Below are 22,753 nucleotides of genomic sequence, written 5' to 3' on the forward strand. Positions count from 1 at the left end.
TCAGCTGACTCTCATTGCTGGGTTGAGCCTGTCCTACTTTGTAGGTAGGGCAGGGGCCCCCAACTTCTGGGACCCAATGCCTGATGATCTGAGGTGCAGCTGGTGTATGACAGAAATAAAGCGCACCGTAAATGGAATGCGCTTGAATTATCCCAAAACCATCTCCCCGCCGCCTCCACCCAAGGAAAAACTGTCTTCCACCGAAGGGTCCCTGGTGCCCAAAATGTTGGGGACCACTGTTGCAGGGTGATGGGTGATGTTCCTGTCAGGGTAAACTCAAGGGGAATTGTCACGGTCCAGTGCCTTTTGTGCTCAGCAAAGCAGGTTTTCAGCTTCCCTCCAAATACTTTCGTGTTGTGTTACTTTCAGGCACAATTTGAATAGCTCAGAATTTGAAGAGGAAGGCTTGGGTTCCAATCCTAACCTGACTTACCAGCTGACTGTATCATTCTTTGTCTTATACTTTTTCATTTTCTAATATTTATTTTTCTTTCAGTTTTATAGAGATATAATTGACATACAGTACTGTATAAGTTTAAGCTGTACAGCATAATGGTTTGACTTGCTTACATCATGAAGTGATTATCACAATAAGTTTACATATAGATACAAAATAAAATACAAAAAACAATGTTGAGTGAGCATCTCAAAGATACAAAATTAAATCTCAGATAAGTTATCATAAGTTGTATACTTTGCAAGAGGCACTCAGGGAGGTCTTTTGAAGTCCAGGGCTCATTTCAGTGTTACACAATTATTGCCTATAAGTTAGTCCATTTTGCTTGCTTTGCTGCTAGGAAAACTGAGGCCCTCCAAGGTAAATTCTAGCACCGGAAAGGAATGCCAATCTTGGAATAGGGTGGATCTGTCCCCCAGTTTGAATTTCAGATACCATCACTATTCTGCTGCAAAAGTGCCACGCTCCCATCTTTAAAAATTCCTCTTAAAGATGAAACAAAATACCTCTCCTGTTGCTTCAAAATACTCCAGTGGGGAATACTGTCTGGATTGAATAATGGTGAAACAAGCATGGTCTTTTTTTTTTTGGCTGCAACCTGGGGCATGTGGGATTTGGGTTCCCTGACCAGGATTGGAAGCGTGGAGTCTTAACTGCTGGACTGCCAGGGAAGTCCCAAGAATGGCCTTGTTGATAATTGTTGAAGCTGGAGATTATGTATGTATGTATGTATGTATGTATGTATGTATGTATGTATGTATGTATGTGTGTATGTATGTGTGTATGTGTGTGTGTGTGTGTGTGTGTGTGTGTGTGTGTGTGTCGAGGAGAGCTATTAATTATATTATTCTACTTTTGTATATGTTTGGAATTTTTCACAATAAAAATAATTATTTTTCCTTAGTACAGCTGAAACAAGCTTAAATTTTTTTTTCCCCAAAAAACAGTCTAGATACTAAGAGGTAATGAAATGGAAATGAATGGACAAGCAACAAGAAGCTTTAAAAAGGGGCCGAAACATAAGATTTGTGATTCGGCTTTAGCTTGCTGTTCCCGAGGTTTCCAGACAGCATTGTACTTACTCTCCTCTCCTAAGATATTTACGGTTTAGACACAAAGCATTGACAAGGCTTTTCGAGCAACTTGCCAGGGTTCCTATCCCTGAGGCCACCTCTGTACTGAGGGCTCACCACCGGCTCTCTTTTTTGGCCTCGCCACGCAGCATGCAGGCTCTTAGTTCCCCGACCGAGAATCAAACCTGCCCCTCTGCATTGGAAGCATAGTCTTAACCACGGCACCGCCAGTGAAGTCCCCCCACCACTGTTTTTTTTTAATCATTTATTTTACTTTTCCGTGTGGAGTCTGCATGGCTGCACTGGCTTTTCTCTAGTTGTGGCGAGCAGGGGCCACTCTCTAGTTGTGGAGTGCCGGCTTCTCGTTGCGGTGGCTCCTGTCGCAGGGAAGGGCTCTAGAGGGCAGGGCTCAGTGGTTGTCCCGCTCAGGCGCCGTCGCTCCATGATCAGGGATCGAACCCATGTCTCCTTGACTGATAGGTGGATTCTTTACCCACTGAGTCACCAGGGAAGCCCCCACCCCACCCCACTGACTTTTGATTCTCCCGTCTGGTCCAACACTGCAAGTGATGGTTAAGGCCAGACAGTCTTCCCAGACTGCTGCCTTACAGAGGACCCGGAAGAACAGCGTCAGTCTCTTCTTCCTGCCCTAGATTCTTTGCTGGCAAAGCTGTTAAGATAGCAGAGGCCTGACTGTGTAGGGGGAGACGCAGCAAGCGCGCTCGTCGCGCTGACTCGATCGGGTCAGTGGTTCTCAGGTGCAGTCTCCACAAGCACTGGTTGACTCGCTCAGTTCCCACTGCCTGGATTAGACTCGTCCTTGGAGGCCCTCCTCTCCCTCTCACCCTGCAGTTCTCCGTCACTACTTCCCCCATGCTTCATGTATATTTCCAATTTTTTCTCCCTATAACAAAAGAGGAGCTTATTGGTTATCTTCTTTTTTCTCCCTCCTATTAGTTTGCTACTGCAATACTAACAAAATAATGTCCACATACCCATTATAATTTCCCATGATGCACTATTTAAAATGTCAACATGCTAATCTCTTCTTTCCCGGGGGGACATCTCTGCATGAGGCTTGGTTGCTGTATTCAGAAGCTCTACCGACTCCTCTAGAAAACACTGGCCGACTTTACTTCAGTGTCCTAAAGTCTGGTCATGGTTCCCCCTGGCATTTTCTAACCTAGTTTTAATTGCTCCGCCACCTCTTTTATAAAATATTCATTATCTTGGACTTCCCTGGCAGTCTAGTGGCTAAGACTGTGCTCCCAATGCAGGGGGCCCAGGATCGATCCCTGGTCAGGGAACTAAGATTCCATGGGCCGCAATTAAGACTTCGAATACCACAATGCAGATCCCGTGTGCTGCAACTTAGACTCGACACAGCCACGTAGGTAAATATTTTTTTAAAAGTCCACTTTCTTACCCCTTGAGCTGAAAGGCACCTTGTCTTGTTTCTCCTGATTTCAGAGCATTCTGGAGTGCCTTTAGCGAAATTCCCTAGAGGCACACTGATTCCCTCTCATTCCTTCTCGGTCAGTGCTGTGTAACCCTTTAGACTGGGTGTCCCCAAATTTTCCTCTAAAGATCCAGACAGTAAATTTTTAAGGCTTTGCAGGACAAAGAGGAAAATCAAGAAATATTATGTAATCTTGCCCCAGCCTCCTGCTCCTCCTCTCTGGCTCCAGTAGAGAATCCTGGAAAACGGGAGCATCTTAACACCTCAGGGGATCTGCACCCCCTGTTTTTATCAATCTGGAACATTCTCTCATCTAGTGAGAAAATTTCTTTCTCTGCCATTTTTTAAAAGGAGGTTCAAAATATCATAGTAGTTGAGTATAACTGTTTCATCATCCAAGTATACTAGGGAGAAAAATAGAATTCGTTTGGGATAATATTTCACTTCACTGGGTTTCACTATCAGTGTCTCCTAACCTTGAAATGTTGAGCGGCCAGTGCTGAGCTGTATGTAACTAGGCTCCATTTCATCTTTGAAAATGTCTCTCACCCAGACGGTACTGCCGATACTGCAGGATTTTAATTGACCATATTCACTGTGGGATGAAAGTGAAAGAGTTAGTTGCTCAGTCCTCTCCAACTCTTTGCAACCCCATGGACTGCAGCCCATCAGGCTCCTCTGGCCATGGGATTCTCCAGGCAAGAATACTGGAGTGAGTAGCCATTCCCTTCTCCAGGGGATCTTCCTGACGCAGGGATTGAACCCAGGTCTCCTGTGCTGCAGGCAGATTCCTTACCCTGTGGAGGCACCAGGGAAGCCAGATTGTGGGATGGTATGTATAGAATACTCTGAGATTCTTCTCTGGACATTTGCCTTTGAGCTTGTTGTTATGAATACATTGCAGATTAATCATCTTCAATTGAAGTTTGGGTGGGAACTCCTCAATTGCCCAATTAAATAGATTTTGAAATATGGAAGTTTCCATTGCGCTTGGCATCAAGGTCTGAAAAATTCTGCTGGAACTGTAATTACAGCTCAGAAAATACATCTGATGCAAATCTGTGTGGGAACGAGATCTTGCTTCTTGTTCTAATTGCGACAGCACAGGAAGTGTATAAACCAGCTTAACATTCCTTTTGATTCAAAACAACATTAGTTATTGTCAGAATGACTTTGTCGCAGTATACATTTCACACACAAGCACTGTTTTGCCCTGTCATTTCATTCTATCGGCTGAGCTACACAATTTATAAGGCTCTTAGTTTCCTGACCAGGGACTGAACCTGGGCCCTCGGCAAGGCAAGGGTGGAGTCATAATCACTGGACCACTAGGGAAGCCTCAGGGAACATCATTTTAATGTCAGTGGTGGATAGAAAATTGCAATCCCAAGTTCCCCTTTCCTCACACAAAATGGAAACCTCAAAAGCTAGTCGGAATGCACGAACACTTCCTCCTCAGGACCCTCTGTACACGTCGGGTTCCTACACATCATAACAGCAGTTCCCCATGGGGTCGCAAAGAACTGGACACGAGTGAAGTGACTTAGCACGCACATGGACATCCTTGCTTCTAAAAATGAAGACTGTAATGCACTTTTTGGCTGTGCCTGGCCCCCGTTGCTGGGCAGGCTTTTCCTCTAGCTGCAGCGCTCTGGCTGCTCATTGAGGCGACTGCTCTTGTTGAGAAGCCAGAAAATGGCTCGGTGGCGGTTGCTCTAGGGCCCGTGGGCCTCAGTAGTTTTGGCTCAGGGCCTCAAGAGCACAGGCTCAATATTTGGGGTGCACAGGGTTTGGCTGCTCCATGACCTGTGGGATATTCTCAGATCAGGGATCGATCCGTGTCTCCTGCACTGGCAGGAGGATTCTTTCCCACTGAGCCACCGGAGAAGGTGGAAGACGGTTTTTGTTTAACCTCAGGGATCCCCCAAGATCCTCTCCACTCTTAGAGCAAAGTCTATCAACTGCAGTGATGATTCAGCTTGGAGTCCAGCCCTCCTGTGATCAGGCAATCGGATCCGCCCACTCCTGCAGCACTGGAGTGACTCAGTGATCTTAGGAGGGTTTACTCACCACGGACTCACGGTATAACCATCTTTCCTAGGCCTGCTTTCTGCTGCGAGGATTAGAAACCCTGATTCAAAATAGTCGAAGCAGTAAGGGTACCTGTCATTCCCCGTGACGCGAGGTCTCTAGTCAGGCAGCTCAAGAGCCAGGACGGGGACTTCCCTGGCGCTCCAGTGGCTCACTCCTGCTCCCGATGCAGGGGGCCCAGGTTCGATCCCTGGTCTGGGAGCTAGATCTCACATGCCACAGCCAAGACCCGGTGCAGCCAAAAAAGAAAAAAAAGAGCCAGGGTGTCCAGACACCGGGTTTGCTTCTTTGATTTTCTTGGTCTAAATACCTTCAGCTTTTGACTTCATCCTACGGCTGACAGCTACATGGCCACAGTCACCCCAGTCATGGGGTCAAAGGTGAAAACACACAGCCCTGCCTGGCAGTGCTCAGTCTAGAGAACAAAGCTTCTGAAAGAGAGCTTCTGATTTTAACCTGGTTTCTCCAATAGCCTTCCTTCCCGCAGGGAGAGGATGGGCTTTCAGTGGTGGAAGAATTCTACTGCCCCTGCCTGAGTTTAACTGAGGTAATCGCTGTTCAGTTGCTCAGTCGTTTCCAACTCTTTGTGACCCCATGGACTGCAGGATGCCAGGATTCCCCTTCCTTCAGTATCTCCTTGAGTTTGCTCACATTCATGTCCATTGAGTTGGTGATGCCATCCAACCATCTCACCCTCTGCCGCCCCCTTCTGCTGCCTTCAATCTTTCTCAGCATCGGGGTCTTTTCCAATGAGTCGGCTCTTCACACCAGGTGGCCAAAGTACTGGAGCTTCAGCTTCAGCTTCAGTCCTTTCAACGAATGCTCAGGGTTGATCTCCTTGCTGTCCAGGGGAGTCTCAAGTCTTGTCCAATAGCACAGTTCAAAAGCTGAACCATAAGACTGAGTGCTGAAGAACTGATGCTTTCAAACTGAGGTATAGCTGACACATAACCTTATGTTTTAGTACAGCATAATGTTTAGATATATGCATATACTGTAAAATAATCACCATGATAAATTTGGTTAACATCCATCACTTCATCCAGTTTCGTTTTTTTTCTTTAAAAAGAAAATATTTATTTACTTATTTGGCTGCACCTGGTCTTAGCTGCAGCAGGTGAGATCTTTATTTGCAGCAGGTGAGATCTTTATTTGCAGCAGGTGAGATCTAGTTCCCTGACGAGGCATCATTTGATCCCAGGCCCCTCCATTGGGAGGAGTCTTAGCTACTGGACCACCAGGGAAGTCCCTCAATTTTTTTTTTTTCAAATCCCCTACTCTCAATTTATCCCCCTCTCCGCCCTCCATTTTTTTCTTCTGATGAGAACTTTTAAGATTTATACTCTCAGCAACTTTTCCTTTTCCCCTTATGTTTGGCCACGTGGTATGGATCTTAGTTCCCCGACCTGGGATGGGACCTGCATCCCCTGCACTGGAAGGCTGATTCTTACCTACTGGGCCACCATGACATCACACCCCCTCTGTCCCCACCACAGCAGGCACAGTCTGATTAAAAACATAACGTTTTATTTCAAGGACTATGGTCATTGGTTGAGTTGAAGGCATGAAGCACAGGAGCTGCTCTGACAAGACTGTGAGCAGGAGCCCCACTCGGGCGTGCTTTGAATGACTCGCTCATCATTTGTACTCGAGAGATTTCACTCATGAGCGGGAGGCGCTTACCACCACCAGTAAGTTCAACAATTGTGCAGAAAAGGCTCACGGAGGCAAACTGTATGACTTCCACTAAACTGGTGTAGTGTACGCTTAGAATCATGTTATTCAGAGAAGTTAGAGAAAGTGAGACGAAGACGCACTTCCCCTCTTGCCATCCACGCTAAGTGTGGGTCTCCTGGGCCACAGGACCCACAGGCCACTAGAGACCACCCGGGGTCAGGACGCTGCCCCGGAGGAGACGGCACTTGCCTCGAAGTCTGGGCACGCATGGCGTGGAGCCAGCCTCGAGTCAGGAAAGCTGTTCTTCAAAAGGCACAGTGTGTTTCCCGATGGACTGTCGAAATCCAGGTCTGTCTTTCGGACCCCTTGTGGCAAGAAGGTGGCCCCGGCCCAGCACCCACGTGTCTCCTGACACATGCGTCCGGAGGGCAGACTTGCTTCTCCTCAGTCACTGTGTGTCCCGACACGTGCGGATTCCGGAGGCCCCTCAGGTCCTCCTTTGCTCTCCAGAGTGTGAGCGGCTCTGCCGACTGGCAGAGCAGCAGCCACTGGTCCTCAGTGGGCACGGGAGCAGCTGCCCCCCTGGCACGAGGCTCAGGCCTTAGAATAAGGGACCCGAACAAGAACAGAACCAAACACAGGGGCCCTCTGTGTTGTGTGTGTGTGGTCAGGGGGACAGTTCCAGAAGAGTGAGGGCAACTCTCCCTCCACAGCTTGGGGTAAAAGGCGGGGCCGGGGGGCGATCGGCCTCACAGAGTAAGGTGCTACATTGCTGAGTCAGCGAGAGGCAGGCTAAGAGTGTTCGGCAGTGGCCTCTGCGCGTTACTGAACCATTGCAGAAGCTTGGGTCCAGGCATGCTGACTCACCTCCAAGGGCCCACACCCGAGACCGATGAGCAGGAAGTTACCGCAACACCTGCGGAGGCAGGCGTCAGGGAGAACCCAGGGCTGGTGCCGGGTGGGCCTGCGTCCGGGCCGCCCTCTGTGCTGGAGTCACGCTTCCGAGCAGCCTTGTTGCTGGAGGCCCCCTGAACGGGTTCAGTGCAGACTGAGTGGACGTTTAACATTTTTCCTTTTTCCAGTTACCAGGAGAATGACAACGACAGGCTGGAGGTCAGCAGACATGCATCGGGTCACCCTCCACCGTGCCCGCGTGTCCTGGACATTCTCAGTGATATAGTGACACGGGTCAGCCTCACAAGGCAGCTGCTGCTGCTGCTGCTAAGTCGCTTCAGTCGTGTCCAACTCTGTGTGACCCTATAGACGACAGCCGACTAGGCTCTGCCGTCCCTGGGATTCTCCAGATAAGAGTACTGGAGTGGGGTGCCATTGCCTTCTCCCACGAGGCAGCTACGTGACAGAAAGCTGTGTCTGCCCACAGAGGTGGTCAGTGTTTTTAGGAAGGTCAGGCATCAGGGGTGGAACTTTTATATCTGAACTGCTACATAAGTGCTGAGGCCTCACTGCAGCCCCTGACAGGCCTCCAGGTCTGTGTTTGTGCTTTAAGGGGCTTTGTTTACGTGGACTGAACCTAAGCGGTGAGGTCACCGTGTCAGGCCAGGTTTCAAGGTGAAAGGCACTGTGATTTTAAAGCTTCTGACCTGCACTGTCTTATCAAAATCAGTCCCCTTCACTGTCTTCAAAACATTTTAAACCATTTGTGTTTAAAAAGAGCAGGACCTTGTGCCTTCAATTATTTCGTTGGAGGCACCAACACAGATTCATTTAACTACAGAAATCAATTTTAATTAGTGCTTTTGAATGATTCTTCTTCTTCTTCTAACAAAATGAGAAGCGAGAACATGCTAGGCCAATTAGAATAACCTCTGGGCTTTTAAAAAGCTAAATGCTTTCGCATGGTCTGTCACGTGTGGATTCCAGTTCTAAAACTGGAAGGCAGACAACCAAGTGATGAGTCAAGGCATGTGGCCAGCAGTGAAAGAAGAGAGGGTGGGCATCCTGGACAGGCTGGGGACCGCAGGCACCGAGGAAACACTGTTGCATGGGGGGCCTGGTCCAGGTGACCCGAGGGCGGGGAGCGCGGTGGAGCGCCTCCATGGGGCTCCTAGCCAGCCACACAGCCTGGAGCCAGGGTCACACCTGTTCCTGAGCTTGCTCCCAGGCTCACCCAGCTCCCTGTGTTTCCAGGCGTCACAGGGAGCAGGGTGGGTCTGAACCGCCTCCTCTTCCTGAAATCAAACGCCTGCTGAGTTCGGGGGCCAGGAGGGGAGGAGGTGGTGTCTGTTCACGAAACAGAGACGACGCCCACCCCCTCCACCCTGAACCTGCTGCTGGCCCTCTTCTGGGGCTTAGAGCATCACGATGGGCTCGTAGTGGGGAACGCCTGCAAACTGGGGTCTCACGGCCCTTGGCGCTCTGCCATGGGCGGCCTGGGGGACGCACAGCACACGGAGATGCAGGCCAGCCTGCCCGCTGCCTGGCCCATTGCTCTCTGGTCAGGGTCCTGAGGGAAGGGGGGCCCCGCAGCCTGCAAACAAAATCTTGTGAGACCCACTCTGTTACAACATCAGCTAACACATGTTAAATCACATTTTGAAGTAGTAAGTGAAGTTTCTCAGGAGTTTAAAAGAAGACCTTTGAAACCTCTTCACCTCTACAGGCTGGAAGTCCGCCCCCGCTTCAAAGCTGCCGCACCTTCCTCTCGGTGCTGGTGATGTTGACGTCCAGCTTGTCCACCTTGGTCGTGAGGCGGTCGAGGATGTCGTCCTGCTCATCAATCTCTGTCTGTAACCCCAGGGCAATGCCCTTCAGCCGGCCCAGGCCTACGGACAGCTCATCTGTGGGGCAGGAGGGTATGCACGGGCCTGAGCCAAGTCAGGGCGTCGGGACCTGCACCCCAGATGCCCCCCGTGGTCACCAGCCCCTCTTCCTGGGAGATGGTCAGGTGCCAGGGCAATGGTTATGGGTTCTAAGACACACAGGTGCGCGTGAAGAACAGTAAGTGGTTGACAGAAAAGCCCCTCCTCCCGACCCCCACCAGGAGACCCACTGTCCGTGCGGAGGCATGGTGTTTGTTCTAAAAATTCACACAGGGCCACACAACTTCCAGCTGCCTTTAAACCTGACGCTGCGTCCAGCACAGATGCAGAGCCGCAGCCAGGTCCCCCACCTAGAAGCACATCTGAGACACACCTCAGACTCTACTCCTCTTTGTAATAGAAGTTTCTCTCTGTCACAAAAAGTGATAAAAACTAATGTCAATTTGTCTTTAAGAGGAAAGGTGTCACATTAAAGGAGCAGGAAATTAGGACTGATAAGTTTCATTTTTCCAGGCTTTTGATGAAAAAGTAAAAGTACTTCTTCAGGAGAAAAGAAATTAAATGAAAACTGATTCTGAAAACAAAAAACAAAAAAGAGGAAAGGTGTCCATGAGGTCACGGTCGGCCTCGAGTACACAGAGGGCTTTGTCAGCAGGGTGACGCAGGGAGCTGACCGTGAGCGGGAGGGACCAGCGAGGGCCCTGAGGTCCCCAGACACAGGTGCGCCGAGCGCAGAGGCGAGTCCTGACCTGACTGACTGTCCGGGTGAAGGTAGGGCTCCTTCTTGGGGTTTTGTGAGTGTGTGCGCGTGTGTGCCTGCAGGTGTGTGCGCGTGTGTGCACGCGTACAGGCGGTATGTGACACGCCCCGAGCTGCTCTCTGCCCTTTCACCAGGAAAGAGCGGGGAAAACAGAAGAGGGCTGCCCCGTAGGCCTTTTTCCTAAGTTACAGACAAAGGGTTAACTGAAGAAGCTTGGTGTGGGGCAGTGGAGGCGGGCGGGCAGAGCCCAGGCCGCACAGTGCACCCCAGACCCTGTCCCTGCTGCTGTCACCGCCCAGACGAGAGGTGGGGACGGAGGCAGGCCCCAGAGGAGCTGAGGGGCTGGGAGCCGTGCAGGCGTGGGGTGGGGGGCAGACCCCGGGGGCCCGGCGCGGCTGAGCCGTGCAGGCGGCGGCACTCTGGGCTCACCAAGGTTGCTGTCGATCCTCTGGTGACAGGCGCGAAGGTGCGGGTTCCGCGGGTAGGCCTCGGAGCTCACAGCTGAACTGGCCCCTCCAGGGACGGAGTCTGGGTTGATGAAGAGACACGGGAAGACGGTTAACGGACGACCCTTGAAGAGTCGCCTCATAAAACTCATCTTAATCCGGCCAATCGGTGGAAGGCCTAAGGCGGTCAGGTCTGAGGCCACCGAGAGAGACGGGTGGGGATGCGGAAGCGGGGGAAGGTGATGCTTCCTTGGGGCAGCCCTTCTGAGATCACAGACCCCCAGGTAAGGGTGGTCTGGTCAGACCCTGGCCCGCGAGCTCAGCAAAGAGCTTCGTATAGGTAACGACATACAATGGAGTGGCCACCGTAAACCCACGCAGGCTACGGGAGCAGAAACGTTAATGACACCCATCTGCCCCCAGGAAGCCTTCTCTAAACCTGTTTCCGGTTCCGTCTCCTGGGACCAGCTCTTGCTAGACTCAGGGTCACCTGCTTCCTCCAAGGCTCTCACCTCCCAGACGCCCTCTGGTCCCTCCTCCGCCAGACCCTGCAGTTGGTTATGTCTGATGTGTCTGGCTCTCTGGGGTGCATAGGACGCCGGGAGGCCTGTTCCTCTTGAGATAAGGGACGTTTCTGGGCCCGTCATTTGATATTAATGAGGAGATCTGACACGAAATACCTTCCATCCTGCACTCCTCATCCAGTGGCTGGGCCTCATGGGCTGCGTTAGCCGCCCCAACAGACTACCACAAGCCGTCCTCGGTTCTGGACGGTGGACGTACACGCTGGGCCTCCCTGGGCTCAGACCCAGGTGTCAGCAGGGTCGGCGCTCCTGCAGGCTCTTGAGGGGCAATGACTCCTGGCCCCATCCAGCCCCGGGAAGTCAGTCCTGAGGGCCGTAACTCTCTCCTCTACCCCCTTCCCACGAGCAAAGAACCTCTGTGATTTCACTGGGTCCAGTCGGAAAACCCAGGACAATTCCCCGCCTTGAGGCCAGCCACTCGGCAACCACACTGCCCCCTTTGCCACATGACCCAGAATATTCCAGAGATTAGGCCGAGGGCATCCTGGGGGTCACAGCCTACTCAGCAAAGGCACTTCCCCACCGGAAAAGCTGGGAGCTACTCGGGCCAGGCTCCCACTTCCTTACCCCTCCCTCCATGGGGGAAGGGGCCGAACCCCGCAGTAATGGCCGCTCCCAGCTCCACGAGAGAGGTGCTGGGCCCTCTCGCCCCACCCCAGCCCAAGGTGTCCCCGCAAAACCTGAGTCCTGGAGCTTCCTGAGGTTCGGGTGGCTGGCCTGGTACTGTGCCTCCTGCTCTTTACTGGAGCCGATGGCCTCTTTCAACCTTTGGATAAAAGTTAAGAGAAAAAGTGGAGAAGGCAATGGCAACCCACTCCGGTACTCTTGCCTGGAAAATCCCACGGACGGGGGAACCTGGTAGGCTGCAGTCCATGGGATCGCGAAGAGTCAGACACGACTGAGCGACTTCCCTTTCACTTTCGTGCATTGGAGAAGGAAATGGCAACCCATTCGTGTTCTTGCCTGGAGAATCCCAGGGACGGGGGAGCCTGGTGGGCTGCCGTCTGTGGGGTCGCACAGAGTCGGACATGACTGAGGCGACTTAGCAGCAGCAGCAGCAGTAAGAGAAAAAGAAAACTTTCAGAGGAAAGGAGAACCACCTGTGACGGTGCGGTCAGTCTTCCCAGCAGCGCCCGTGTGAGAAACGCAAATGCCTCCTCTGACCACGCGACAAGCGGACAGTCTGATTGTTGTTGTCTAGTCGCCCAGTCGTGTCTGGCTCTTTGTGACCCCATGGACTGCAGCCTGGCCAGGTTCCTCTCTCCATGGGATTCTCCAGACAAGAATGCTGGAGTGGGCTGCCGTTTCCTCCTCCAGGGGATCTTCCCAACGCAGGGATTGAACCTACATCTTGGGCATCACCTGCATTGGCAGGCAGATTCCTTACCACGGAGCCACCGGGCTCATCAGCCTGGATGTCCTGATGGCAACTATGAAAACACGGACTAAGCGGAGCACCCTCAGTTCCGTGTTACAGGCGGTAGATCGTCTGTACTCTGACATAGGAGCGACAGATCACTTGTTTTAGCAGAAACTCAGTTCTTTCATATTTGAGCTCCTGACATTTATATGTTGCCAACACTGCACATGTGATTTTACTATATCTCTAGCCAAAACTTGAAGCAGATAATCTGTAATTTTAAAGCGATAATGAACAGGCAACTTGGACTAGACATGGGAAAACTTGATGTGAAAGCTTTTTAAAGCAACAATTCTGGGAAGCAAGTCACCTCAGCACTGGTTAGAGTGAACATTCTCTTTCAAACCACTGGGAGCAGGGGTTTATAGAGACCCAATTCACGCACAGCAGGCAGACTGGACAGCACAGAACACTTGTTTCAAGGTGCCTCAGGACAAATTCTTCCCGGTGAGTGACCGTCAGGGTCCCTGGGGCCCTTTAAGGCATGAGAAGTGGTCTGAACGCCTTGTCCACCCACACCAAACCCTTCTCTCTGGCCAGCTGGGCACCCGCTCACCTGTCACTGGGCTGGGGGGCAAGCGTGCCGTTCTGTGCAGGCGGGGTCTCAGCGGGTTTGGACCTGAAGTAATTGACGAGCCCCCCGAACACACTCTTGATGGAGTTGATGTGCTTCTGGCTGGTCTTCAGGTCCTGCTCCATCTTGTCCACCATCTTCTCTGTGCGCTCCAAGGCCCCTCGCTGGCGCACGAGCTCCTGGGGAGGACAAGACAGCCAGGCGTCGCACCTTCCATAACCCCCCATCACCGGCAGAGGCAGGCCCTCCCTAAACCTTCGGCCAGCATATCGGGGAACACACACAGACTCAGGGTTCTGTCCCAGCAGAAGCAGGAGTCAGTCCTCCTAGGTGGCTGAGAACCACCAGGGCAAAGGCAGCAGGCTGCTGCCCCCTGCTGTGTGCAGGGCACTGGGGCTGATGTGGGGGCAGCGGGCGACTAGCTCAGCAGGCCTGGCTGCCTACACCGTGTACTCCCCAGGAAGGCCTTGTCTGATCCTGTGCCCTGGGCCACCCTGAAGAGTGACTTGACCTCCCTGAGTCCTCAGGCCAGACTGATAGTTTGTGCAGGCCACGTGGTTACGTTGGGGCCTTGAGCCACACAGCCCAGCCTCTGGAGAGGCTAGGTGGGCAGCCGAGCCGCGGGGTGGACATGTCGCCCCGGGGAAACGCTGGCTGCGCACAGCTCCTTGGGGAAGAGCACAGAGGGAGCCTCCCGGACTCTGCCCACCAGCCTGTCCCCTGCGTGATGCTGACCTGCACCCTTCTGCTGTAACAAACCACAGCGGTGAGGATAACAGCTCGGCGGACTCTGTAAGTCCTTCTAGGGGAACGTTAAACCTGAGGGTGGTCTTCAGGACCCCCAACATGGCCTCTAGAGAGCAGACAGTCCCTCGGCTTCCCCAGTGCATCACCTGCCCAGCAAAGCAAGGTCCCCTTAGATGCCATGGTGGCCGTGAGTGGATGCTCCCAGAAGGAGGAGCAGAAACGGCTGGCTGCTACGGTGCTGGTGTATGATGTATGACCTGCTGGGACAATGACGACCTGGCCACACAAGGGGTCTCCTTACGGCTAGGGAGCCAGCAAGTTTGATCCTGGAACTTTTCTTTCTTTCAGCCGCACCATGCTGCACACGGGATCTTAGTTCCCTAACCAGGGATCAAGCCTGTGCCCCCTGCGGTGGAAGAGAGGAGTCTTAACCACTGGAGTGCCAGGGAAGTCCCTCCCTGATTCTAAAACTTTTCAACAGCGGAACTCGATCATCAATAGTGTATTAAAAAAAATCAACAATGTAATAAATCAAGGAGAGACCTATTTCCTCCAGAGCCACATGGCTCAGGTCATCCTTCTTCCTGCATCCCTCCTCCCGGGGCTGGGTCATCTGCTCACCCGCCAGCTATTTGGGAAGTACCTATTACATGGAGGGCCACTGTGCTGGCAAGTGTGGGAGCAGAAGGCTGAGCAAGACACAGCTCCTCCTCCACAGTCAGAAACCGATTGGGAATCACCCAGCTGAGCAGCAGTCCTTCACTCTCCATCAGCTTCTGCTTCAGGACAGGCCTGTGCGAAGAACTCTGGCCACATCAGAACCAGCCGAGGCCGCCTTGAAGGGGAGGCTTTGGTTAGGATCAACCTCACCTGGAGAGGGGGAGGGTCTGCCCAGAGGATGAGGGAGTTCCCTAAGTCATGGAGCCCCCAGGACAGATGGCCGAGATGGCCTCGGTTCCCAGACTGGAGAGGTGTCCTCCCGGGCTCACCTCTCTGAGCTGAACGCCCAGCGGGGCTTTGGGGACTGTGGAGAGACACCATCGAGGGAAGGGGCCCGCAGGAGGCTGTGTGCAGGTGTGCTGGCTGGGCCAGGATGCTCTCAGCGGGGTGTTGGCTGTGAGGCTCTCAGCAGCCCAGCAGCACACCTGCACACGGTCTCCCGCGGGCCCCTCCCCGACTCCCTTTCTGCCGATGCTACCATGCTGGCCACTCAGGCCCTGGTCCAACGTTTGTTGATGGACTCCCTGAACTGAGACTCCGGGCCCCACAAAACATCAGTGGCCAGAGCGGGGTAGGCAGTCTCCCTAGCTAGGGTGGTGAAAGGGCTCACAAAGACTGTGTCCACGTGGGACACAAACAGGCAAAGGCCCGGCATCAGGGGTCTGACTGGCTGCAGAGACAGAGGTCATCCAGTAGAGGGACCATGACGCAGCCCAGAGAACAGAGAGTACAGGAATTCCCAGGCGATTCAGTGGTTAGGACCCTATGCTTCCACTGCTGGGTCTGGGTTTGATCCCTGGTGGGGAACTAAGATCCTACAGCCACTCACACGGCGGCGGGGTGGGAAAAGCAGCACGTCTTGTGTTGCTAGGGCATGCCCTCCACCCTGCTAAGCAATGTGCCATCTAGAACATACAGAATACTTCTGCTCAAGTTAAAATTAAAAAAAAAAAAGGAAAGGGATGATAAGTGTCTCTTCACACATAGAATCCCTTCACAGGGACACAGAAGGGACAGGAGTAAGCAGCTAGGGGTGGGGGAGGTGGGGTAGGAAGAGCCTTCCAGCTCCTGGGGGTCTGCTTTGAAGGCTGTGACTGGATTACTGTCCCAGAAGCTAAAACTCAGGAAAAGAGAAGAAACAGATTGTGCCTGGGAAGGAGAGAGTCGGGCGGCCCACAAGTCTCTGTGGTCTGGACTGCTCCCCAGGCTGGCTCGCCTTGCCTCTGTCCTCTGGGATCAGGGCCCGAGGCGAGCGCCTCCCTGACTGGTGGCCCCTGAAGGTTTCTCACAAGAAGGGCAGTGCTCCTTTCGGAGAGGTGACCTGAGTGACTTTCCCGCTGCTGCCACACTGGGCCTCAATTATGACCTTCCCGACCTAAAAAAGTCAAGGCTCAACTCTAAAAATCGTGTCCTGTTTCGACATGCCTCAGCGCTAGGTATGTGGGGGATTCCCATCTGAGTTGGGAGGTTAGTGGATCAGGTGACTTGAATCAGCTGGGACAGAGCTCACCCCACCGCCCAGGAAAATAGAGAGAGTGATGAGGGGGATTTAGAACGTTTGGAGAGTATGCGGTGGGGCGGGGCGGCGTGGGGGTGCTGACCATTCCTGCTTCCGAGAGCTGATGATCGAGAACTGATTCAGCCCTGGGCAACGTCAGTGTGTGATGACATGATGACAGAGCCCGCCACCTGCCCGGTCCCCATCACACCGCACCTCTCGGACAATGCCTGGCTTGTCCAGGGCAAGTCTCGCGGCCTGAGGAGCCGCTCTGTCGTTGCTCTCATGCTCCCCATCGCTGGAGAGAAGGACCCTGGGGGGCAGCATGGGACTTGTTCCCACAGTCCCTGTGTTTTTGGTGCTCCCAATCTTCCCTCTGACTGCCCCAGGTCCCAAGCTCCTCCTCCAGGCCCTTTCCTGGAAGCTCCCTGGGCAGCACTTGCCTGCTCAGGAGCCCTGGAGGTGCAGGGCCTGGTCAGTGTGCAGCTTGGCTCCTCTCTTCCTCGGGAACGTCCCCCTCCTCTTCTTATCTACACCTTAGCCATAGAAGACAGATTCCAAGGTCTCCTCTGCTTCTTGTCAGCCTGGTTTCCTACTTCACCTGTTCTCAGTTGTCAGAGACACCTTTTTAAACAGTTCTCTGTTGACATCCTTGGGCCTGGGCCCTTTAATCAAGTGACCCTTCCACCTGGGCCCTAAGACCTCAGCGAATCCTCCCAGATATAAGTCAACACTTTCTATTTAGATTTCAACATAGGAATCCAGCAGACACAAGATAAACTCCCTTAGCAAGGCTAAAGACAGGCAAGATGGGCCACTGAAGGATATGGTGACAGGAAGTGGCCGCGGGAGAATGCTGGGACAGACCTCAAAATCCTCAGAGACTGCAAGTGACCAGCTTTGAGGGAAGTGTGCCAGAAGAGAAAATTATGAAGAGATGTGGTGAGAAAAACAATGAGCTACAGATGCTTAAGCCTAATTATTTTTAACTGATATTGCAATAACTTTCCTGTTATTACATTCTTAAGAACATTTAAGAATAAAGCCCAATCTCAGTATTTCATTAGTGGACTGGGGCAAGAACTGTGGTGGCTAAGAAACAACAGGTCTCACCCAAGGTCCTAACACCTCTGAAACCACCTCTGGATGCGGAGGAGGAGAACAGGTGAGCTGGTGCAGCAGAGAGTCACCGACCGCACCTGACGGCTAGGACACCTCGGCTGGGATGGGCAAGGAAAGCTAAGGGCCTGGACTCGACCCGACTCGGACTCGGGGGCACTCAGCAGCGTCCAGGCAGACAAGACCCCTCTGTTCCCCTTTCGGCGAGCGGGAGGGGCGCTCGGTGCCAGAAAGAACTCAAAGGCCCATCTCCTCGGACGCTTGACACCATAGGCACAGGAGGAAGGGCTGAAGACCCCGGGCTCCGGCTTCTGCCCAGGAAACGTGTGAAAGGAACACACCCTCCACGTCCCTAACCCGGGCTCTGCTGTCCAGAGCCTCTACTTACTTGAACTGGACAGCATGTACATGCCTCTCGATCAAGAAGGAAAAAACAACACTCCGACGGACTAAACTCCAGAGATCGCCGGGAGCAAACCGCCCCTTCGAGCGTGAAGACTGCGTCTTTTACCGTCGCTGACAGACTGTTACCGACTGTCCAGTCACCAGAGCTCACGACCCGTCCTGGCTGACCGGGCGAATCCACCCCCACACCGCAGCCCCGGCGACCGCGCACTCACCTCGGCGGAGGCGACCCCGATCCTCTCGGACTCGTACATGAGCGACAGGGACCTGCAGGTGCTGGCGGCCGTGGCCTCGGCCCGGCGCAGCGCCTCCTGCCGCAGGGCCTGCTGCCGGTCGGCGGGCGCGCCGAGCCCGTCCGCGAGGTCGCGGCTGTCCGACCACGGCGCCGGCCGGGCGTCCTCGTCCTCCGCGTCCTCGTCGAACGGGTTGTAGCTCCGGGGGTAGGCTGACATGGCGCCGGCGCTCGGCCCGGGACGGGCGGGACGATTCTGGTGCGGCCGAGGAGAGGTGAGTGGTTGGGTCGCGGGGAAGAACACGCCGTCGCCGCCGCGCCGAAGGCCTGAGGAAGCGTCCGTCAGCCCGCCTCAGGCGCCGCGCGAGCTGCTTCCGCCTGCGGCGCGCGGAGGCCCCGCCCCCGGAACCGACCATCGTGCCCCGCGGCGGGGGGTGTTCACGCCCATCGCGCCGCGCAGCAGCCGGCCGCGAGGCTCCTGGCTCCCCCCTCGGTGGTGGATCCGCCCGAGGCCTCGCCCCGCCAGCGTCGGCAACTGAGAGGTCACGTGGCCGGGCAGCCGGAAGCGGCCGCGCCTGCGCCTTGCGCCCCGGCGCTCGCGGGCCGAGTGTGGAAAGCCGGCGGGCGGCGCCGCTTCGCGATGATGGCGGCGGCCGCAGCCCGGGGAGGCGGCGGCGTTGGCGGCAGCGGCGGCGGCGGCGGCTTCGGCCCGGGGTCCGGCGCCGGCGCCTCGCGGGGTTTCTACTTCAACACGGTTCTGTCGTTGGCCCGCTCCCTGGCTGTGCAGAGACCGGCTTCTCTGGAGAAGGTAGCTTGGCTGCGGGGCGCGGGCTGACAGGAGGAGGGGCCCGCGCGCGGGAGGCGGGGCAGAGGTCTCAGGGAGGCCGAGGGGGTCCCGGCGGCCGGGGACGCCGGGGGCTCGTGAGGGAGGAGCCGGCGCGGCGAGGGGCCGAGGGCCGGGGCATCGGCTGGCGGGGTCGGGGGGATCCGAGGCCCGTGTGGCGGGCGCGGGCGGGGCCCGGAGATCCGGGCGGGCTGAGGCGCGGGGCTGCCTGGTGACCCCGGCGCGCGGCTCCGCGTCTCACTGCGATGTTCCGTGACCTTGGGGCGATGCCGCCCGCGGTGCAGGGGCGCTTCTCGGCGCGTTGCCCTCGGCGGTGAAGGGCGGGCGGAGCAGCGTCTCTGAGACGCGGACCCGCTGCGCGGTGTTTTCCTCTGAGGCAAGAGGGGGCGTTAGACCGGCTGAGAAGAGGGCGCTGGGCCGCAGAGCTCAGCCCGGGGGTTCCTTATCTTGGGAGAATGGTGAAACGAAGCCCCTAGGGTGCCTGCGACGGTGACGGAGATGGAGCCTTTCGAATGGGAAGGTCCTTGCACCGTCACTGTAGGTTGTCTTGGACAGGTGACTTCAACACTCAGAGCCTCTGGCGTCCTCATCTGTGACACAAAGTTCTTGAACGTTAGATGAGATCCAGGAGAAGGTGCCTGGCCCACGTAGGTGCGCATTGAAGGACAGCTTTCCTCCGCCACCGGGTGTGACGGTGAAGGGGATGACATATGACTCTTCCCCGGCTTCGTGGCAGGTGGAAAAACCTTATCCAACAGTAGGAGGGCGGTCGGGGGTGGTTTTGTGGCTCTGGGGACGGGTGAAGCTAAAGGGCTGTTGCAGGCACTTTGGCAGAGTGACCTGGGCCTTCCCTGACTCCTGTAGGTTCTCAGACTCACATGGGGAGCGGGTCTCGGGAAACTGATGCCAGCCTGGCTTCTCAGTCAGAGAAGGAGTGTAATCGAATGGAAAGAATATAGGTTGTAGAGATAAGATCACCTGAATTTTAATCCTGTGTCATTCACTTCCAGTAGTGTGTCTCTGGGCAGCTCAGTTCACCAGTCTGGTCTTTGCTTTTTCCTGCAAAATGCAAAATACTTGATGAGAGAGTTGGGAGGATCCACAAAATAACTCGCGTAGACCTGGGTGCCTAATGAACGATCCCTGTTGTCATTTCGTGAGCCTGACTGGTGGACCACAGCACTGGTTCCTGAAGTCAGATCTGTGCCAGCTGGTCAGCGCATTCTCTTACTAGGAGGAGGACCAAGACTGCTGTCAGAAGTTTGCTCACTGGACTTGGAGAAGGGGGTGCAGCGAATTGGATGACCTTGAAGGAGGGTGTCCTGGGGCTCTAGCAAGGGCAGCACGCTTCCCCACTCAGTAACTGAAAGATGCACTTTCAGCTTAGCTCTCCTGCTTCAGCCTTCACCCGTCATAGGGACCTCCTGCAACTGCGACTTTGTTAATAGCTTTGTCTGTTACCCTAAGGTTGCTGTTGTCAAGAGTATAGAATGTTACAATTAAATAATGTAGCTTTCAGGTTGGCAGGCTCCCCAACCTGCCTCCAGGGTCTCTGCCGCATTTACAAACCACTGCAGGAAAGCGTTAACAGCAAGCCCTTGGGGCTGCTGTCTTCAGAAGGGTCTGCTCAGGAAATTGGCTCTTGGCTGGCGTGAGGAGCTTTGTGCTTGAACTGTCCCTCCATTCCTTAGCTGATAAGGATGGTTCGCTGTGTCTAACTCCGCATGAGCAGTGTGGTTTCTGTTGAGCACCTACTTTCTAGGCAGGCAGTGCCTAAGTGCTCAGCCCCCAGCAAAAACCTTGGCGCGAACCTCGCTCCTGTGTTACTAAGTTGCTTGCTGCTGTGAGGGGAGCCTGCTTGGGGTGCCCCCTCAGACGAGGGAGAGCCAAGAGGAAGCCCCTGCGTGGCTTTCTCCAGACTCCAGCTGTCCTCTTCCTTGCTGAGACCCTTTCACTGTGTGGCATCTAACTGTGAGGACACCTGTGTGCGTGCGGCCCTTCTACTTCTTTGTGAAGAGGAAGGTCCTGTGGCTGATTCCACTGGATGTGTGTGAATTTCTCTTGTCATCTTCTACCTTCCTGAGACTTGGTTATACCCCGATCACTGTACCTGTTCAGCCCTATACGGTGTGTCTGCTCGCTCCACTCCCCTACTTAAAACGGTGGACGAGAAGCCCTTCGCATTCCTGAGGGAAGGAGTCTCGAGGTTCTTAGGAGTAGAGGAGTTTCTGAGTACCCACCTAGGGTAAGAAAGTAGAGACTTACGGGGAGAGGTGAGTGTTGAAACTCTCCCCTCCCATTTCTGTCTTCACTTCTCTCTCCTCCTTTTTATCAAAGAGGGCAAAGGACTGGGTGGGAGCTGGTACAGATAGGGTCAGCCCAAGGAAGGCTGTTTTCTGAGCCGGACCTGCCGCCTTAGCTCAGACATGGGTGCTCAGGCAGCTTGACGTGCTTTTCGCGGCACTGGGATGCAGTAATGACACAACTTGCCCTGTCTTTGTCCCTTGGCATGCCACGGGGTGGGGGGGGACGCACTCCATTCACCCACCCTCACCCGGGCTGTGAAGCCAGGCCTATCACAGGACAGTGCATTTTGCTTGTCCTTAATTCCTTAGCTTGCTGTTTCATCCAGAACACGTGTATCGCTCGTCAGGTCAGGTAAATGAGAAACTGCTCACTCGGTTGCCCAGGTGACCAGCACAAGTCAGCTTTGCTCAGTGTCCTCTGGGTGCTCTTGTGTCCCAGGTCCGGTGACCGGACTCAAGGGTTCTTGGCCTCTATTCTCAGATTCTTACCTGAGCTTCGACCTTTTCCTGCTAGGCTGCTTCTAGGACTGCAGTCCCAGCCTGAGGGTTGCAGCCCACCTCCAAGGGCCCCTGCGAGGCCCACTCAGGCCTCAGCCCTCTCCCTATGGGAGAGAGAGGAGAGGAGAAGAACGGAGAAGAGAGCAAGTCCTGTCCAGCGCAACCATCTCTGGTTTCCACGTGCCCACCCATCTCTTTGCTCTGCTTTCCTGGTTCCTGCCTGTCTTGAGGAGGTTGCCGAGCCGCCGCCGCCTCCCGCCACCTGTACCCTGTGTCACACTCCTCTGTACCCTGGACATCAGGGGACCCGTTCCTGCCTCCTCTCATTTGGCCTGTGCTGTACTAGCAGACCCTGAGCCCAGGATGTGGGGAGCTCTGGGCAGACCTGCACAGCAGGCGGCATTCTGTGCCCTCCCACCCCTCTTCCCGCCCTCAGGGAGCTGGGTTCAGATCCTTCACTGTGGCTCTTCCTCAGAGTGCCAGAATCTCGGGGTGTTCAGCTAGCTGACCCGGCATTTAAAGGGCCTGGCCTGCTGCGCTCGGGATGGACCAGACCCTCCCTGCTGGCAGGCGTGCGCCAGGCAGTGCGCTGGGGGAGGTTGTGGCCAGGAGCTGAGGACAGTGGGCTTTCTGGAGTTCACGGTGGTCCAGGCTGTCCTTTAGAGTGGTCTGCTGTGGGCGGAAAGTCCTGCAGTTGGCATTTCTTCAGCATCATGAAGCTGAAAGTCTCCTCTCCCGCTCCCTTTCCTTTGTGAAGCCGTGTTAAAACCACTGAGGGAGAGGCGAGAGAATGGGCTTCGCCAGAGGCTGTTCGTGTCACTGGAACCAGTGTTGTTAAGTCAACTCTGAAACACTTTAGGAAGTACTTGGAAGAAGAAAAAAATCTTTATCTGTAATCGAGCCACATTAACTGTATTAGTTTGCTGGGGCTGCCATAACAAAGCGCCACCCACCCTGGCTTAAACACCAGAAGTGACTTTTCTTACAGTTTGGATGCTGGAAGGCCAGAATGAAGGTGTGAGCAGGGCTGGCCTCTCCGGAAGTCTCTCTCTCTGGCGTGCAG

At 54.5% G+C, this 22,753-nt stretch overlaps 2 protein-coding genes across 10 annotated transcripts in view; one reads left to right on the forward strand and one right to left on the reverse strand.

Annotated features, from left to right (window-relative positions):
* Positions 1-463: 463 nt before the first annotated feature.
* Positions 464-18,407, reverse strand: SNAP29 (synaptosome associated protein 29). 7 transcript variants are annotated; one of them, XR_014068910.1, is made up of 8 exons: positions 18,026-18,407; positions 13,304-13,500; positions 12,008-12,093; positions 10,727-10,825; positions 9,370-9,555; positions 3,786-4,122; positions 3,466-3,584; positions 464-2,434 (listed from the first exon to the last, which is right to left on the reverse strand). XR_014068910.1 is itself a non-coding variant. In XM_081542073.1 (6 exons), exons 1-5 carry the CDS (start codon positions 18,260-18,262, stop codon positions 9,398-9,400), a joined length of 777 nt encoding a protein of 258 aa, XP_081398199.1. In that variant the 5' UTR covers positions 18,263-18,407; the 3' UTR covers positions 464-2,434; positions 9,370-9,397. The 7 variants fall into 7 exon arrangements, 3 of the variants coding, with proteins under 3 accessions (XP_081398199.1, XP_081398198.1, XP_081398196.1); XR_014068909.1 differs by lacking the exon at positions 3,786-4,122; XR_014068912.1 differs by lacking the exon at positions 3,786-4,122 and having other exon boundaries at positions 11,424-12,093.
* Positions 18,408-18,633: 226 nt separating this feature from the next.
* The window catches only part of PI4KA (phosphatidylinositol 4-kinase alpha), a 55,648-nt gene continuing 51,528 nt past the window's right edge, over positions 18,634-22,753 (forward strand). For all 3 annotated transcript variants that reach the window (XM_081541996.1, XM_081541998.1, XM_081541997.1), the window contains exon 1: positions 18,634-18,850. In XM_081541996.1, coding sequence (XP_081398122.1) covers positions 18,683-18,850 — 168 coding nt within the window. In that variant the 5' untranslated portion in view covers positions 18,634-18,682. The remainder of the gene's footprint in view (positions 18,851-22,753) is intronic.

Source organism: Giraffa tippelskirchi, chromosome 11 (assembly GCF_054371585.1).
Source record: "Giraffa tippelskirchi isolate mGirTip1 chromosome 11, T2T-mGirTip1v1.2.pri, whole genome shotgun sequence".
In the NCBI taxonomy this organism is placed as follows: domain Eukaryota; kingdom Metazoa; phylum Chordata; class Mammalia; order Artiodactyla; family Giraffidae; genus Giraffa; species Giraffa tippelskirchi.

Coding starts and splice junctions, on each gene's coding strand:
- SNAP29 (XM_081542073.1), bottom strand. CDS start 18,262: ATGTCAGCCTACCCCCGGAGCTACAACCCGTTCGACGAGGACGCGGAG. Junction 10,826..12,007: donor CAGGAAGCTCCAGGACTCAG/GTTTTGCGGGGA, acceptor TCATCAACCCAG/ACTCCGTCCCTGGAGGGGCC. Junction 9,556..10,726: donor GAGGATCGACAGCAACCTTG/GTGAGCCCAGAG, acceptor CCTGCCCCACAG/ATGAGCTGTCCGTAGGCCTG.